The 15,895-nt window shown below is 39.7% G+C and overlaps 1 protein-coding gene across 1 annotated transcript; it reads right to left on the bottom strand.

Annotated features, from left to right (window-relative positions):
- Nucleotides 1–4,868: 4,868 nt before the first annotated feature.
- On the bottom strand, nucleotides 4,869–15,676 carry SFRP4 (secreted frizzled related protein 4; the record flags this gene model as incomplete). Its single annotated transcript, XM_080664686.1, has 6 exons — nucleotides 4,869–5,408; nucleotides 7,459–7,522; nucleotides 11,329–11,527; nucleotides 13,001–13,066; nucleotides 13,165–13,245; nucleotides 15,232–15,676. The coding sequence occupies 6 exons, from the start codon at nucleotides 15,674–15,676 to the stop codon at nucleotides 5,223–5,225; spliced, it is 1,041 nt and encodes a 346-aa protein (XP_080520812.1). The 3' UTR covers nucleotides 4,869–5,222.
- Between the last annotated feature and the right edge of the window lie 219 nt (nucleotides 15,677–15,895).

Genomic DNA, 15,895 nt, shown 5'->3' with positions numbered 1-15,895 from the left:
AGAAAGCTGAAAAGTGAGAAAAAAAATCTATTGGCATTTCTCTCTCTCTCTCTCTCTCTCTCTCTCTCTCTCTCTATATATATATATATATATATATATATATATATATATTTAATTTAATAAATCTTTATTGTTCAGATTATTACAATTGTTTCTCCTTTTTCCCCCCATAGCTCCCCTTCACCGGTTCCCACCCGACCCTGTGCCCTTACCTCCCCTCTACTGTCCTCATCCATAGGTGTACGATTTTTGTCCAGTCTCTTCCTGCACCCCCCATACCCTTTCCCCCTGAGAATTATCAGTCCACTCCCTTTCTATGCCCCTAATTCTATTATATTCACCAGTTTATTTTGTTCCTCATATTTTTAATTCACTTGATTTTTAGATTTACTTGTTGATAGGTATGTATTTGTTGTTCATAATTTTTATCTTTACTTTTTTCTTCTTCCTCTTCTTTAAGAATACCTTTCAGCATTTCATATAATACTGGTTTGGTGGTGATGAACTCCTTTAGCTTTTTCTTATCTGTGAAGCTCTTTATCTGACCTTCCATTCTGAATGATAACTTTGCTGGGTAGAGTAACCTTGGTTGTAGGTTCTTGCTTTTCATCACTTTGAATATTTCTTGCCACTCCCGTCTGGCCTGCATAGTTTCTGTTGAGAAATCAGCTGACAATCGTATGGGTGCTCCTTTGTAGGTAATTAACTGTTTTTCTCTTGCTGCTTTTAATATTCTCTCTTTGTCTTTTGCCCTTGGCATTTTAATTATGATGTGTCTTGGTGTGGTCCTCTTTGGATTCCTCTTGTTTGGGGTTCTGTGCCCTTTCTGGACTTGTAAGTCTATTTCTTTCACCAGGTAGGGGAAGTTTTCTGTCATTATTTCCTCAAATAGGTTTTCAGTATCTTGCTCTCTGTCTTCTTCTGGCACCCCCATAATTCTGATGTTGGTACGCTTGAAGTTGTCCCAGAGGCTTCTTACACTATCTTCAACTTTTTGGATTCTTTTTTCTTTTTGCTTTTCTGGTTGAGTGTTTTTTGCTTCTTTGTTTTTCAGATCTTTGACTTGATTCTTGCGTTCCTCTAGTCCGCTGTTGGGTCTCTGGATAATATTTTTTATTTCAGTCAGTGTATGTTTAATTTCTAGTTGGTCCTTTTTCATATCCTCGAGGGTCTCGCTAAATTTATCGGCCTTTTCTAGGATATTATTGAAAAGCCTTATAACCGTGGTTTTGAATTCTATATCCAGTCGTTTGTTTTCCTCCATTTCTTTCATTTGTGATCTGTTTATTTGTCTCCACATTTTCATTGCTTCCCTGAGTTGGTAGGGTAAATTTGTGTGCTAGGTTTCCTATATGACCCAGTGGGTCGGCCTCCCCAGTTAACCTGAGGTGGACACTCTTGGTGCACTCCTTTGTGGGCTGTGTGTACAGTCTTGTTGTAGTTAAGTCTTGATTGTCGTTGGTATCACTGGGAGGAACAGACCTCCAGGCCAGTTGGCTGTGAGGATCAGCTGTGTCTATGCTGGGAGAAGTTTGGTGCTGGAGACAGCCTTATAGGATTAGACTTGCAAAACTGCAAAAGCCTCTGTGCTCAGCTTGGATGGGGCGGAGTCTCAGGGCGGAGCAGACAGTCTTGGCTTCCAGTCAGCCCTGCCCTTGTGCACACGCCCCCAGACCTCTGCCTTCTGCGATTCCCCTGAGTTTCCACCTGATAGTCCAGATTCCCCCTGTAAGAGCATGGGTCCCTAGGGGCTCACCTGGAACTGGGGTTCATTGCATTCAGAACTAGGGTTCAGTGCAGTCAGGAGCTTCCGACTCCCTTCTGCTAGGGAATGCCTGCAGCAACCTCCGCATTCAGCTTTCTCTGCGAGCACTCGCATGCGCGCGTGCATGCACGCACGCGCCTCCAGACCCGCTGTGGCTCCCCCGGGTCTCCGAGTCTCCGTGTGCCTTTCTCTCTACCTGACAGTCCAGACTCTCCCTGTATGAGCCTGGGTCCACGAGGTTTCGCCCGGAACTGGGTTTCAGTGCAGTCGGAACTGGGGTTCAGTGCAGTCGGGGGTTTCCTTCCCCCTCCTGCCAGAGAAAGTCAGCCAGGCACTCAGTTGCCCTTCCTCTCTGTGTGTGTTTCCGTACCTCAGCCCTTTGCCACTCCTCTGATTCTCCATGAGCTTTCCTCTTTCCTTCTAGTTGTAGAATTTCCACTCAGCCAGCCTTCCTGTGGTTCTGGATGATGTCCGTTCTGTCTTTTAGTTGTAGTTTTGAAATTGTTGTGTGAGGCAGTAGTTTAGGTGCTTACCTATGCTGTCATCTTGGTTTCTCCTTGGCATTTCTGTTAAATTCTAATTATTTGGTTTCTCTAGCTGATTAATTATATTAAATTTGATTCATTTAAAAAATTGAGATAGTTGCACAGGTTTTCCCTAGAAGTTGAGAACTCTATCTTATCTAACTATCTATCAACTATGTATCTACTCAGTCATTCATTTCCCAGCTGCCTGGAGGTTGGGAGTGGCTCACAGATGAAGAGAGGAGCTTCACCATTGATGACATCCAGTTCCCAGCTAAATTTATAAAAACTATGGGAAGGAGGAAACAATCTCAGTGAGGAGTTGGAAAGTCAACACTTTGATACATCTACGGTCCAAGCATGCTGGAGGAAAATTAATAATATGATCCGGAACTTTCCTTGTGGTCATACTCCTCAGCCTAGCAATGCTACTTAAATGAACATCTCAAAAAACTAATTAAGGATGGGCACAGATCCTGGCTATCAAGGTGTTTGTCTATTCAGTATGTTCTGTTAAGAAACTAGCTAAATCCCCAATAACGTAAGGACTTGTTGAGTAATACATACCATGGAATACACCACAGTCATTATAAAGGAGGTGGCATCAGCTTTATTGACGTAAGAACTATGAGTGAAGAAGGCAGGTTATGAAACAGTATGCATTATAGGCTCCTAGTTTTATTATTTTTCAAATCATAATATAAATGCATAGGAAACATCTGGAAAATTATATACCAAAATACTAATAGTGAATACCTCTGAATAGTGGTGAATGGGATTATGTAGGATTTTAATTCAATTACTTTTATTTTATTTTATGTATTTATTGAATGCTTTATAGAAAATACATGTTTACCATATTATTGAAAGACCAACAGAATTATTTTAAAAAATAAGTGCCTCCAGTTGTCTTCAATTACAAAATGTGTTGATAAACCTATAATAAAATACGTTATTTTTTAAATTAAAGTAACCCAACTCTCATAATTTCCATTTCAGAGATAGAACCTCAGCTTTCCTTGCCATGTATTTATATTTACCTCATCTCACTTGTATTTAGGTGGAGAAATATTTAGGTGAGAAAAATAAACTTTTGACTCTCACACAAAGGCCAATTCTATATTTGTCATATTGTGAGCTAATGTTCATTTTCAACTTTTTCAAAATAAATAAACAAATGGCAGCCTTGTTAACCTTTTATCGATTAATCAAACTGATAAATGTGCCTGATTAAATTTTTGTGTAATAATCAATATATTATTTAAATATTCAAAGTAAGCAGTATTTAAATTTGTAAAGTCATCTCCAAACTCTTTTTACTTTCTTTTGCACTTTTAAAAAAAAGGTCTTACATAAGTGTTTTATCTCCTTTCCCATGGAGTTTCATTTCTAAGTCCCCTTCCCCAAAGAATTCCAATTATGCTAAGAAGTCGAACTAGGCTAGCAATGCCTTTTAATGGCTTTTCCTAGGTTTCTTTAGTTTGGATGCTATGCTAAACACCAACCTGGCTTCCTTAAGGGCCAATGAGATTTGGCTTTTATACAGCAGAAGCACTACCCTTTTGTGGGCCAATCTATTGGATTCCTTTAATTCTGTTGCCCTGGGGTAGCAGTGCAGGCACAGTCACGCTTTCAGGAGGAGATGAGTGCCTGTCCTTTTCTTCCACTCTCCCCTGGCTTACCCACACACCTCACTTCTGTGACCCCATGGCTACAGGTATGAAATAAAACAATTTGTTTAATTATATTGTGTGACTGCAACGTGTACCTTATCCCTTTTCTGAAAACCAGGGACCATGGTACATCCTTTAGAGGAGATTTAACTCGTAAGCTAAATCAGGTTGTTCTTTTACGTTCCTGAGTAGTGGATGGACAAGTGACCTTTTCCAGGTGCAGAACTGGTGTGTGGCAGCAGTCTCATAGCAGGCTGGCAACCCAAGGTTCTGGATCCTGACCCTCCCACCTCAGGCCCAAGGCCCTTGCAAACACCTGCAATCAGCAGAGAGACTTGGACTCAGGAAACCTAGGATGTCCTGGGAAGTGAGACAAGTACCACACCCACAGGTAAAATATTTGGGTTGACTAGCTGGTACCTCAGTCATAATAGTTGAAAGAAACTCTGTTTCTGGTGTTACTTAAAGGTACTGTTGAGAAGCATGAATGTAAAACCAGACACCCCCCCGCCGCCCCACCATGGCATGATAACCAGAGAACAAGGACCCAAGCATTGTTTGGCTGCCTTTCCTTTTTATTTATTCATCATCATTATTATTTTATTTTCTAGAGTTTATAGCTAAACACAGAGCAGAAAGGCTTCTTTGTAAAAAACAAACAAAACGAAAACAATACACAAACAAAAATACTCATTACAATTTTCCATATCCTACTTTTCTAGATTGTTTAAAATTCCCCTTTCACTACAAAAATTATTCCACAAACAATAAACATAAAGATCTTTTAAACATTCATTCCTCTTGCTTTTATTTTGAATCACATTTTTAAAAAAATTGCTAAGATTCTTACAACAGAAGTCAAACTGAGATAAAACATATTGTAAAAATTGGATGCCTTTTTTTTTTTTTTTGGTAATATGGCATTTATTTTACAATGCACATAGTTGGTCACATGGAAAGAAGAAAAGCGTATTTCCCTACCTGGACCTCTCATAGAATATGCACACAGGCTATTCTGAACATGACATGCTTTTTTGGACCAGCTTTCATATACCTTCCATACCAATGGGCATACCTACCACTACGCTTGCAGTGGTGTAAAAAGAAAAACTGAAGCATATCATTAAGAAAAACGCTGCAAGATGTGTCTATGAAGAGTATCTTAGCTGTTAAGACAAGGGGTGTGTGGCCTTCCACGGGCTGTCTGGGCAATGCCTGGCCTCATCCTGAGAGGAAGTCTCCGTTTTGGAAAGAGTTAGCTCACACTCTTTTCGAGTTTGTTCTCTTTGGGGCACTCCTCGCTTTAATGTTCTTCTTGGGGCTGGCTGGCTTGGGAGCAGGTGGCTTTCCCTTTGGTTTTGGAGGATTACTACGACTGGTGCGCCCGGCTGTTCGCTTTTTGTCCTGGATGGTTCTCTGTTGTTCCTGTAGCCTCTCTTCCCACTGCTGGGAGGCAATTTGTAAACATGATTGTCAAGTACGTCTCACCCCTTTATGCTACTCCACTAATATCAGAACTAATGACATCCCCCCCCCCACTGTTACATACTAATCATGACAATAGTTATAATAGCTACCCTCCATTGTTGAGCGCTTATCGTGTACCAGAGACGTGTGATGAAGTTTGGACATGCATTCATTTCATTGAAACTCACAACAGCCCTTCTAGGTGGACACCATTGTCATGACCAGGATCCAACACACCCAGGTTATTTGCAGAAGGCCACACAGCTGATAAATGTCGGAGCTAGGATTCAAAGTCACCAGTCTCACTCCAGAGCCCAAGGCCCTCTACTGCAGCATTCCTACACAGCAAAGCTTTCTAAAAATGGCAGACCTGGCCACAAGCAGAAATGTATCCGGCCTAACCAGCAACCAGGGGTTCACTTATGGATTCACTTAATTCTCTTATATCCAATAGAAGACAGAAGCACCACCTACATCTAGCAATCCCCCAGAGTCAGCTAGCCAGAGCTGAAGGGGAAATGTGTCATTCTGAACAGTCAAGTTTCCTTGATAGAAAAGGACTTACTATTTTTAACATAAATAAATACTATTTATTTAAACAGTGGCATAAAGAAGAAGAATGAAAAAGTGAGTCCACTTAAACAGACATTGCTTTTTATTGTAACACACATGTTGCAACTTTGTTAGAATACATTTCAATCAGCAAAGAGTTTGAGCACCGCCATAGGGCAGGCATTCTCCTAAGCACAAGAACTGCAATGAAATGAACACCCTCCGAAGGGGTTCTAAAATAGTAAACTCTTTACTGTATGTTGCTACTGTATGGTGATATTTTCAAATTCTTACTGAAGTGTATTGTAATGTTTGTTACAAAAGTAAATGGTCCCAACAGCTGATTCTTGAAAGTTTTTTTTCCCCTTCAGGTCCTCATGGTGGACTTACCTTCTACATTGATGCTTCTAATCTACTGCAGTCTTGGAAACCAGATAACTAATTCTTCCAGAATTTTCTGTCCAGTAACACTAAGGCATACTCCTGAGCAATTGATGAGATTTTAGCTCAGATTTAACAGTAGTGTTTGGTTCTTTTAGTCAGAAATGCACTGAGTAGGAGAGGCTGTGTTACATAAGTTAGTATTAATATCACTCTCCCCTTAAATCAAGTGTTTTATTAATGCAAACAAGGAAATCATAAACAGTTGCAATACCTTTGTGAACCTTAAAACACAAATTCTCCTGAATACATCTCAACATTTCAGGGGAACAGATAGTTTAAAAATTTCAAACCAAAGACCTTATTTCTCTTTTTAAAAATATTTTTTTTTTTATTGATTTCAGAGAGGAAGGGAGAGATAGAAATATCAATGATGAAAGAGAATAATTGATCTGCTCCCTCTTGCACCGCCCCTATTGGGGATCGAACCCACAACCCAGGCAAGTGCCCTGGCTAGAAATTGAACTGTGACCTCCTGGTTCATAGGTCGACGATTAACCCTTGAGCCACACTGGCTGAGCCCAAAGACCTTATTTATTTAGTTCTAGTATGACTTCACATGTCTGGGCAAAAATTACTCTACCTCTTCTAGTTGAATTACCAATATTTCTATGACATTACCACTAAAATGACAAATAGTACAAAATACAAAATAATTACTTTAAGTACAGGGAAAAAGATTATGCTTTGTATTATGCTTTAGAACTCATCCTATCACACCTCTACATGTATATGTCTGTTTTAACCCCTCTGCATATAAATTCTGCTCCAGTACCTGACTATTTGCTAAAGCAATTACATGTAATACAATAAAGAAACAAAAAAAATTCATTTAATCTGGAAATAACCAGTAGGTCAGTATTGGATGCAGCCAAATTGTCTTTGAAGTTGAAGAGAGATTTATGATAAAAATTCCAAGTGAGAATAGCTATACTCATAACTACCTATCCAAAAGAATGGGAAGAATCATCAAATTCTACAGATTTTCTTTATATACACTTAAATCCATATTCCTAATATTGTTAATTATACTTACTATGGATCTTTTACTAAGCTGGTCTCTCCATTTTTCAACTAAACAATTTTCAAGAAGCATCATCCTGAAAAAGAGTAATTTATCTTAATAAGCAATTTCTTTTTATGAAAGTAAAAAGTTTAAAAATACAAAAAATTAAAAAAAATGTTCTTCAATAACCTCACAATCCACCATTTATATTTTGTTGATACATCCTTTCATTCTTCCTTGTACATATATATTTTAGAGCACACTGTATATTTATATCATATAGTACATTTAATCATTATATTACACTAGAGGCCCAGTGCATGAATTTGTACACCAGTGGGGTCCCTCGGCCTGGCCTGTGGAATGAAGCTGAAACCGGCTCTCTGACATCCTGGATTGTGAGAGGGCACAGTCCAGGTGGAGGGATCCCACCAGTGCACAATCAGGGCTCGGGAGGGCCAGCCAGGGCGGGACTGCAGGAGAGCTCCAGGAAGTGTCTGGCCCATATTGTTCAGTCCCCATCGGCCGGATCCCAGCAGCAAGCTAACCTACCGGTGGGAGCGTCTGCCCCATTGGTCAGTGCACATCATAGAAAGCGGTTGAGCGGTCTTAGCATATCATTAACATATTATTCTTTGATTGGTTGAATGGCCGACCGGATGACCATTCAACTTAGCATATTAGGCTTTTATTATATAGGATAGGGTGGGGCAAAAATAGGTTTACTGTTGTGAGTATGCAAAAAAGTTTATTATTGTATAATTATTTATTAATTATTGTATTATTTTCCATATGAGCAACTGTAAACTTACTTTTGCCCCACCCTGTATGCATTTTATGATATAATTAGAATTCAAAAATATAATTTTAATAACCAAAAAGATTACAACTGAGTATCTATAATATATTCTATTTCTCTCTCTCTCTCTCTCTCTCTCTCTCTCTCTCTCTCTCTATATATATATATATATATATATATATATATTTTCCCCCCAATGCATAGTGCCAAATTGTTTTCAAAATGATTAAACTTTCATTCAATTTACTAATACTAAGACTAGGTAAATACTGAATCTTATTTTTATTTGGATTGGAGAATTAAGGAGAAAAATTTTTAAATGTTTTATTTACTCTTTGTATTTCTTCTGGATCTTGTCTCTATAGATTTAGGTACACACGTATCTATGTTGCTGGCTTAATGTTGAAATATTATGTGAACTCTTTAGAGAGTAAGGTTATTATTATTCCAATGTCACACCTGTTGTATTTATTTGTGATTTTTATGTACAGGCTAGTATGTGGTCAAATACGTGTACTGACATTTTTCCTTGTAATTTTTCTACATTACTTTTATGTTTACAAAGTATTTTGCCATTCAGATAGCATACATTTATTTACTTAATTTTATCCTTTTTAAGTTTTTAAAATATACTGCTGGTGGGAACACAGACTGGTGTAGCCATTATGGAAAACAGTATGGAGTTTCCTCAAAAAGATAAAAATGGAACTGTCATTTGACCCAGTGATCCCACTTCTAGGAATATATCCTAAGAATCCTGAAACACTAATCAGAAATAATGTATGCATCCTTATGTTCATAGCAGCGCTATTTACAATAGCTAAGATATGGAAATAACCCAAGTGTCCATCAGTAGATGAGTGGATAAAAAAGGTGGGTACATTTACACAATGGAACATTATGCAGCTCTAAAAAAGAAGGATCTTTTACCCTTTGGGACAGCATGGAGGGACCTGGAGAGTATTATGCTAAGGGAAATAAGCTAGTTAGAGAAAGACAAGTATCACATGATCTCACTTATATGTGGAATCTAATGAACAAAATAAACTGACAAATAAAATAGATCTAGAAACATGGAACGGACTGATAAATCTCAGAGGGAAGGGGTGGGGGTGAGGAAAGAGATTAACCAAAGAACCTATATGCATATATGCATAACTCATAGCCACAGAAAATAGTGCTGTGAAGGCCTGGTGAGGGAGTGGAAGAGGGGTGGAGGGAGTCAATGGGGGACGAAGGGGACATCTGTATTATTCAACTATAAAGGTAATGTTAAAAATGTATCTCTTTAATCCATTTGAAATATACTTTAGAGTAGATTATGAAGTGAAAATATGTACTATTTTTCCAAATAAAAATATTTGCAACTTTCACTAAATATTTTTATTTCCTACTGACTTGCCATATTTCTTACTAATATGGGTTCTTTTATGTATTAGAATCTGTTTCCTCTGTTTTACTTATCTTTATGTCTACTCTTGTACCACATGATTTTAACAAGTGTAGCATTCTACTAATTTGAATGTCTCATTAAGCAGATTTCCTCTCCTCCCTCTTATTTTCAAAATAACATGCCCTTAGTAGTTTACTCTTCCAAATGATCATTAGCATTATTTGTGAATACATAAATTCCAATTGTCACAAAATTTTTACTGGGATTTTGATCAGAATTGCATTAAATTTACAAAGTAACTTGAGAAAGCTGACATGAAAACTCTTATCTAATTAATTAATAACCCATTCGTATATCTAAATAGAATTTAATGACTAGCAACATGGTACATCCCCAGAGCTGCACCTAATACTGTAGCAAATGCAAACACCATGCAAGAGGTAAGCCTGGAAATATTCATTCAGCATTCACTCATTCAGCTTCTGTAGAGAGGCAAGATACAAGCAGAACAGCTTTTTGAGGAGGGTGCCCAAGTGCTGGTAGAGTACAGAACAGAACAAGAAAGTTTTCAAGTGAGGTCAAATTCAAAAGATTTTTTTTTTAAAGTAGAGTCTTGAGCTGTATCTAGAAGAAATAAACAGATAAGCATTAAAGACAGAGAATCAAGGGGAAGACTTGTTATATAAAAATGAATAATTTTGCTGGAGAAGTATATTGCAGCAAGTTTGGGGCTCATCCTGGAACCTGTGTTGAAGTGTTTGACTTTTATGTTATAAGGAATATACTAATACATAAAAAGTTGCTAAGGAAAGAGATTTGGGGAGACACACTTCCAGCTGGAGATATGAGTGAGTGTGTGTATGTGTGTGTGTGATACTGCACCACAAATTGTAAACTAAGTTATATAAGGGAAAAGTTTGGAACTGTAGTCTCAAATGGCCATCTTTATTTGATCTGTAAGTTATTAAAGAGACTTTAAAACATTCAGTATTTGCCACAGTAAGACTGATTTGAATGACTTGAAGTAAATTGTTGTTGTTTTTAAAGCATTTTATTTTTTAAAATGTATTTTTATTGATTTCAGAGAGAAAGGGAGAGGGAGAGAAAGATAGAAAGGTCAATGATAAGAGAATCATTAATAGGCTGCCTCCTGCATGCCTCTAGTGGGGATCAAGCCTGCAACCTGGGCATGTGCTCTGACCAGGAATCAAACCCTGACCTCCTGGTTCATACCACATCAGCCAGGCTGAAATGATTGGTTTTACCCAAAGTAATTTATCTGCCTTTACATTTTTGAAATCATTTAATGAATTCTGACATTGATTTTTAAAGATCCTATTCAAATACTTATATTTTTATTTTTCCTTAATTCTATGAAGAATTATTTTATTATAATAAAAGCATAATATGCTAATTAGACCTGATGTCCTTCCGGACATCCTTCTGGATGACCTTCCAGATGAAGCCGGGGCTGCGAGGGAAGCCCGGGCCCCGGGTGCCAGAGGATAGCCAGTGCCGGCAGCCAGGAGAAGGAAGGCCTACTCTTGCATGAATTTCATGCATCGGGCCTCTAGTACTTACATAATATCCCAAGGAAGATTCTATTAAAATTGCTTTTTTTAAAAGACTGATGCCTTTTTTTTTACCTACTAAATGAGACTCATGTTTTCTTAAGCCATATGCAGTTTCTTCTGCCCCTCGTGCCTACCGTGAGCGCCACTCGTAACACATGATGAGAACATCTTGATGGGGCAGGATGTGAGGACACTGGCAGGAAGAATTCGTAATGAGTGGGACTTGAGTTCGAGGGATGGGTGATGAGGACTTGAAGATCTCTTTCACATCCACCACTGTCGTTACTTCATTACAGCCACTCCTCTGGACAGCTTTTATCTTGGCATGGATGACTGCAATTTAAAAATTGATATAAGTGTTGTTGAAGCCTTTGGAGAAAAACAGGGATGCTGTATTCATGCCAACTCCTGAGCCTCTCTTAAAGAATCACTCCTGTAATTATGGTCATGTCCAAGTTGCCCAAATGCAGACAAAAAGCCCACAATCACATGCTAAATATAAGGCCTCCCATATTGTCAACATTGTCTTAAAAGTTCTGAATCATGCTCCAGATGTAAAAGTAAATGGACAATCAGGCTTAGTCTAGGTTCTGCCTTTAGGCCAGTGACTGCTCTTTGGGCTATAGATAGCGTTTGATCAGAGAATTCTGTAGATCAGCGGTTCTCAACCTTTCTAATGCCGCGACCCTTTAATACAGTTCCTCATGTTGTGGTGACCCCCAGCCATAAAATTATTTTCGTTGCTACTTCATAACTGTAATTTTGCTACTGTTATGAATCGTAATGTACATATCTGTGTTTTCCGATGGTCTTAGGCTCTACAGCAGTGGTTCTAGACTAAGTAGATCATATTAAGACTGTATCTACATAGAACGGGTTTTAAACAAAACCTACTAAAAAGGGAAGTGTATATTTTTGGCTGAATTACCCACATTAGATATATATGATTCTCAAATCTGACAACCTAAAAAAAGGTTATTTTTTCACACTTTTATGTTGCCATTATCTTCTTTCTTTCATGTGTGTATATAATATATTCTTATGATATACAATATCAGTTTGAATATGAAAAACAAACTTAGCAAATAAAATGAATATTTTTTCCTAAAACAGTTTTTGTTATTTCAGCAGAAATAATTTAAGAAATCCAAAGAAACATAAAATAGCCCAAATAGACATTTAAAAAATTTTTTAAATTAAATTTGCTTTCAAGTGATGACAGTAGAATTAAGTTGACTTAAAACATTCAAAATAGAATTATTGACTTATTCTTTGAAGAAAGTGATGTATGTGTTTTTTCAAATAAGAGAGAAGAGGGCATTTAAGCTATGTCAATATTTACAGCAACAGAGTCTTGGGATTAACATATTCCTACAACTTCTTTAAGATGTTAAATATTCATAGCTACTTATAAGATACATGAGTAGATCTTAATTATTGGGCCTACGGGCTTCAGATAATCAAATCCATGGATCACTCACCCATCCTCCCTGCAGCTATGAAATCTTATGAAAAGAACAAGTGGAGTGTGCTGTCCTGGCTGCGGAGGACTTGTCACCAAGTCAAATAGGATCATGATGTCAAACTTGCAAACTGAGCCACATTCCTGTTTTCATCTGAGTAATTTACTTTGTATTTATTTGATTTACCCAGAAAAGCAAGAAGTTTTATAGTTGTTATTATGCCCTTTGAAACTCATACAGTTAACTAGAAAAATCACCAAACCTCTTCTTTACTTTATGGCCAGCAGACCTGGCTTTAGAATGTGCCAAATCCCCAAGTGAATGTTCTCATTAGATGACTTACCATAACTGTAGTTTTTGCTCAGATATGTTGCCAGAGTTGGCTTCACTTTTTTGCACTTGCACCGGTCTAAAGAAGGCAAGAGAGACACAAAAATGTTGGAAGAGGATTCAGAGAAGTCATTCTGGGGAGAAAAAAAAGCCGAGTCTTGAGGACAAAGAACTCACCCGGGCTTAGGCGTTTACAGTCGACGTCAAGAGGCCTTTCCTGTACCATCATGTCTGGTGTGATATCTATCCACTTCGCGTCTGAAACACACACAGGGTCACATGGGTGTGGTCAGTGATTTTGGTCTGTTCGCCCAGCTGGAACAAGGAACCATCTAGAGACATAAACTAATGCAGCATCGCACACACAAAAAAATACTAAATAGTGAAAATGGCATGCAATTGTGAACTATTTCTTTCACATAGACATCCCTAGGATTAGGAAAGACTTTCAGGTGAGACTGCCTTATTCAGCACAAATTGATGTGAACACACATCCATTTAACTTTCTGATACATACAGACAACCCGGACAAATTATGCCATTCCTTTTCAAATCCATTTAAAAATGTTGATACTATGCTGCCATAAAAAAGAAGGAATTACTACCATTTGTAGACACCTGGATGGAATTAGAGAACATTATGCTAAGTGAAATAAGCCAGTCAATGAAAGAAAAATACCACATGATCTCACTCATTTGGTGATAATGAAAAACATTATAAACTGATGAACCAAAAGATAGTTACAGAGGCAGTAAAGCATCAAACAGACTGTCTAATTACAGCGGTAAGGTTAGGGAGAGGTGGGGGAAATAAGAGATCAACTGAAGGACTTGTATGCATGCATATAAGAGTAACCAACAGATGCAAAACATTGGGGGGGAGGGCATGTATGGGAGTGGGGTGGGGGGGCAATGGTAAGATATGTACACATATAATACCTTAATAAAAATTTGAAAAAAAAAATGTTGATCAGCTTATACTAAACAAAATAGCTGGAGTATTTCCAAATCCCAGTTTACATTTTGCAGTGCAGAAACAGTCCACAGCTACATAATCCAAAACAAGCATAACCCTCTGTCATTTATATAATTTAAGCAAAAAAAGTAGTTTTTTCTTAAGCTGAATTAGAGAGGAGTTTTGATTTTCTCCCTTCACTTTACTTCCCTTCCTTCCTATTTTGGTCAGTGTTCTGAGGGGTATGCATAACTTGAGACACTACACCATAATCTCTTTGAATGTGTGGCAAGCTAGGTCAGGGGTAAGAAGAATGCAAAAATATTCTTAGGTTCCACTTCAACAAGTGGATGGAAACCTGCTCCTTCTTCCTAGGAAAACAGCAAAATTACCAAGACAAAGGACGGTAGTGGAAAATGAGATCCAGTGAACTAAGATGCCACAAATGTTGGCTCGTGGTTAAAGATTATTAAACAGACACCATAACTTTCCAGGGTGACTACATTTACAAGTGCACTGCTGGTGGGGAGTGATGCCTGGAAATGCGTTTTCAGGGAGTGATGCTTGGAAATGCTTTTTCAAAAAGAGCTTTCAAGAGCTTACATTAAGTGGAGAATCCTGGTGGGATTGCTTTAAAGATGAAAGGAGCGCTAACCGGTTTGGCTCAGTGGATTGAAGGGTCCCCGTTAGGTTAGATTCTGGTCAAGAGCACCTACCTTGGTTGCAGGTTTGATCCCTGGCCCTGGTCCGGGCGTGCGGGCGTGGGAGGCAAGCAATTGATGTCTCTTTCTCACACATCCATGTTTCTCTCTCTGTCTCTCCCTCTATCTCCCACTCTCTCTTTAAAAAAAAAAAAATCAATGGAAAAATATCCTCTGGTAAGGATTAACAAAAAAAAAAAAATACAACCCAAAATATTTTTTAAAAAGATTAAAGATACGTGTAAGGTGCTTAACGCTGGCTCAGACCCACCTTAAGACCTACATTCCCTTTTACTACTGCTGCTATGACTATTCTGTTATTACTGTAAATGAAGCCGTCTCCAGTGGCTCCCTTTGCAAGCAAAATCCGCCCTCCTTAATGGGACAGGGTGTTCTTCCGCTCTGAAATGCCTATGGAGAAATCAGACTCTTCTAGAAGTTAAGTCACCAGCCCTGCCCTGGGAAGTGGGGTGGGGGAGGGGCCGGCCGACCACCTGCGGGCAGCTGGAGATGTGGCAGACGGTTCTCACGGGGCAGCGACAGCCAAGGGTGTCTCCTCATCCCCCTCAGTCCTTCCCCTGGCCTCACCCTCTGGGAGGTCAGTGACGATGGCCTCGGGCGAGATGCACACGCCGCGGTCGTAGACGGGCAGGTCGTCGCAGGCCAGGCTCTCGGGCCAGCTGTGGTTGTACATCTTCACGAGGGGCTCGCAGTCGTCGCGCGCGCGCTGGCACACCGACTTACAAGGCTTGATGGGGTCGTGCAGGAACTCCAGGGTGCAGATGGGCGCGTACATGGCGCAGAGGAAGAAGCGCAGCACGGCGCTGCAGTTCGCGTCCACCAGCTCCTCGTACTGCTCGATGGCCAGGATGGCGTTCTCCTGCGTGCTGTGGTGCAGGTGGTTGGGCATCCGCGTGATGTTCCAGGGCATGTGCCGGCACATGGGGATGCGCACCGCCTCGCACGGGGCGCCGCGCACGCCCAGCGCCAGGCGCAGCCACAGGCAGAGCGTGGCCAGGATGGAGAGGAGCATGGCACTGCCGTCCTGCGCCGCGACCCCGACAGGCAGAAAGGCGCGTCGCTACCCACCACTCCCACCCTATCTTCCTCTCTCCCGTCTCCGAGGAGAAAGTCCTTTAGGGCACAGGACCCCCAAACTCCCTTCGGCAGCAATGCGGGGCGCTGGGGCTGGTCGGGGATGTCCGCCCTCTGGAGCGCAGTGCCAAGCGGCGCCAGACCTCAGCCTCCGGGG

Source organism: Plecotus auritus, assembly GCF_963455305.1.
Source record: "Plecotus auritus genome assembly, chromosome: 4".
Classification (NCBI taxonomy): domain Eukaryota; kingdom Metazoa; phylum Chordata; class Mammalia; order Chiroptera; family Vespertilionidae; genus Plecotus; species Plecotus auritus.
The sequence above is the reverse complement of the archived record's forward strand: the minus strand, read 5'-3'. Positions and strand labels throughout refer to the sequence as shown.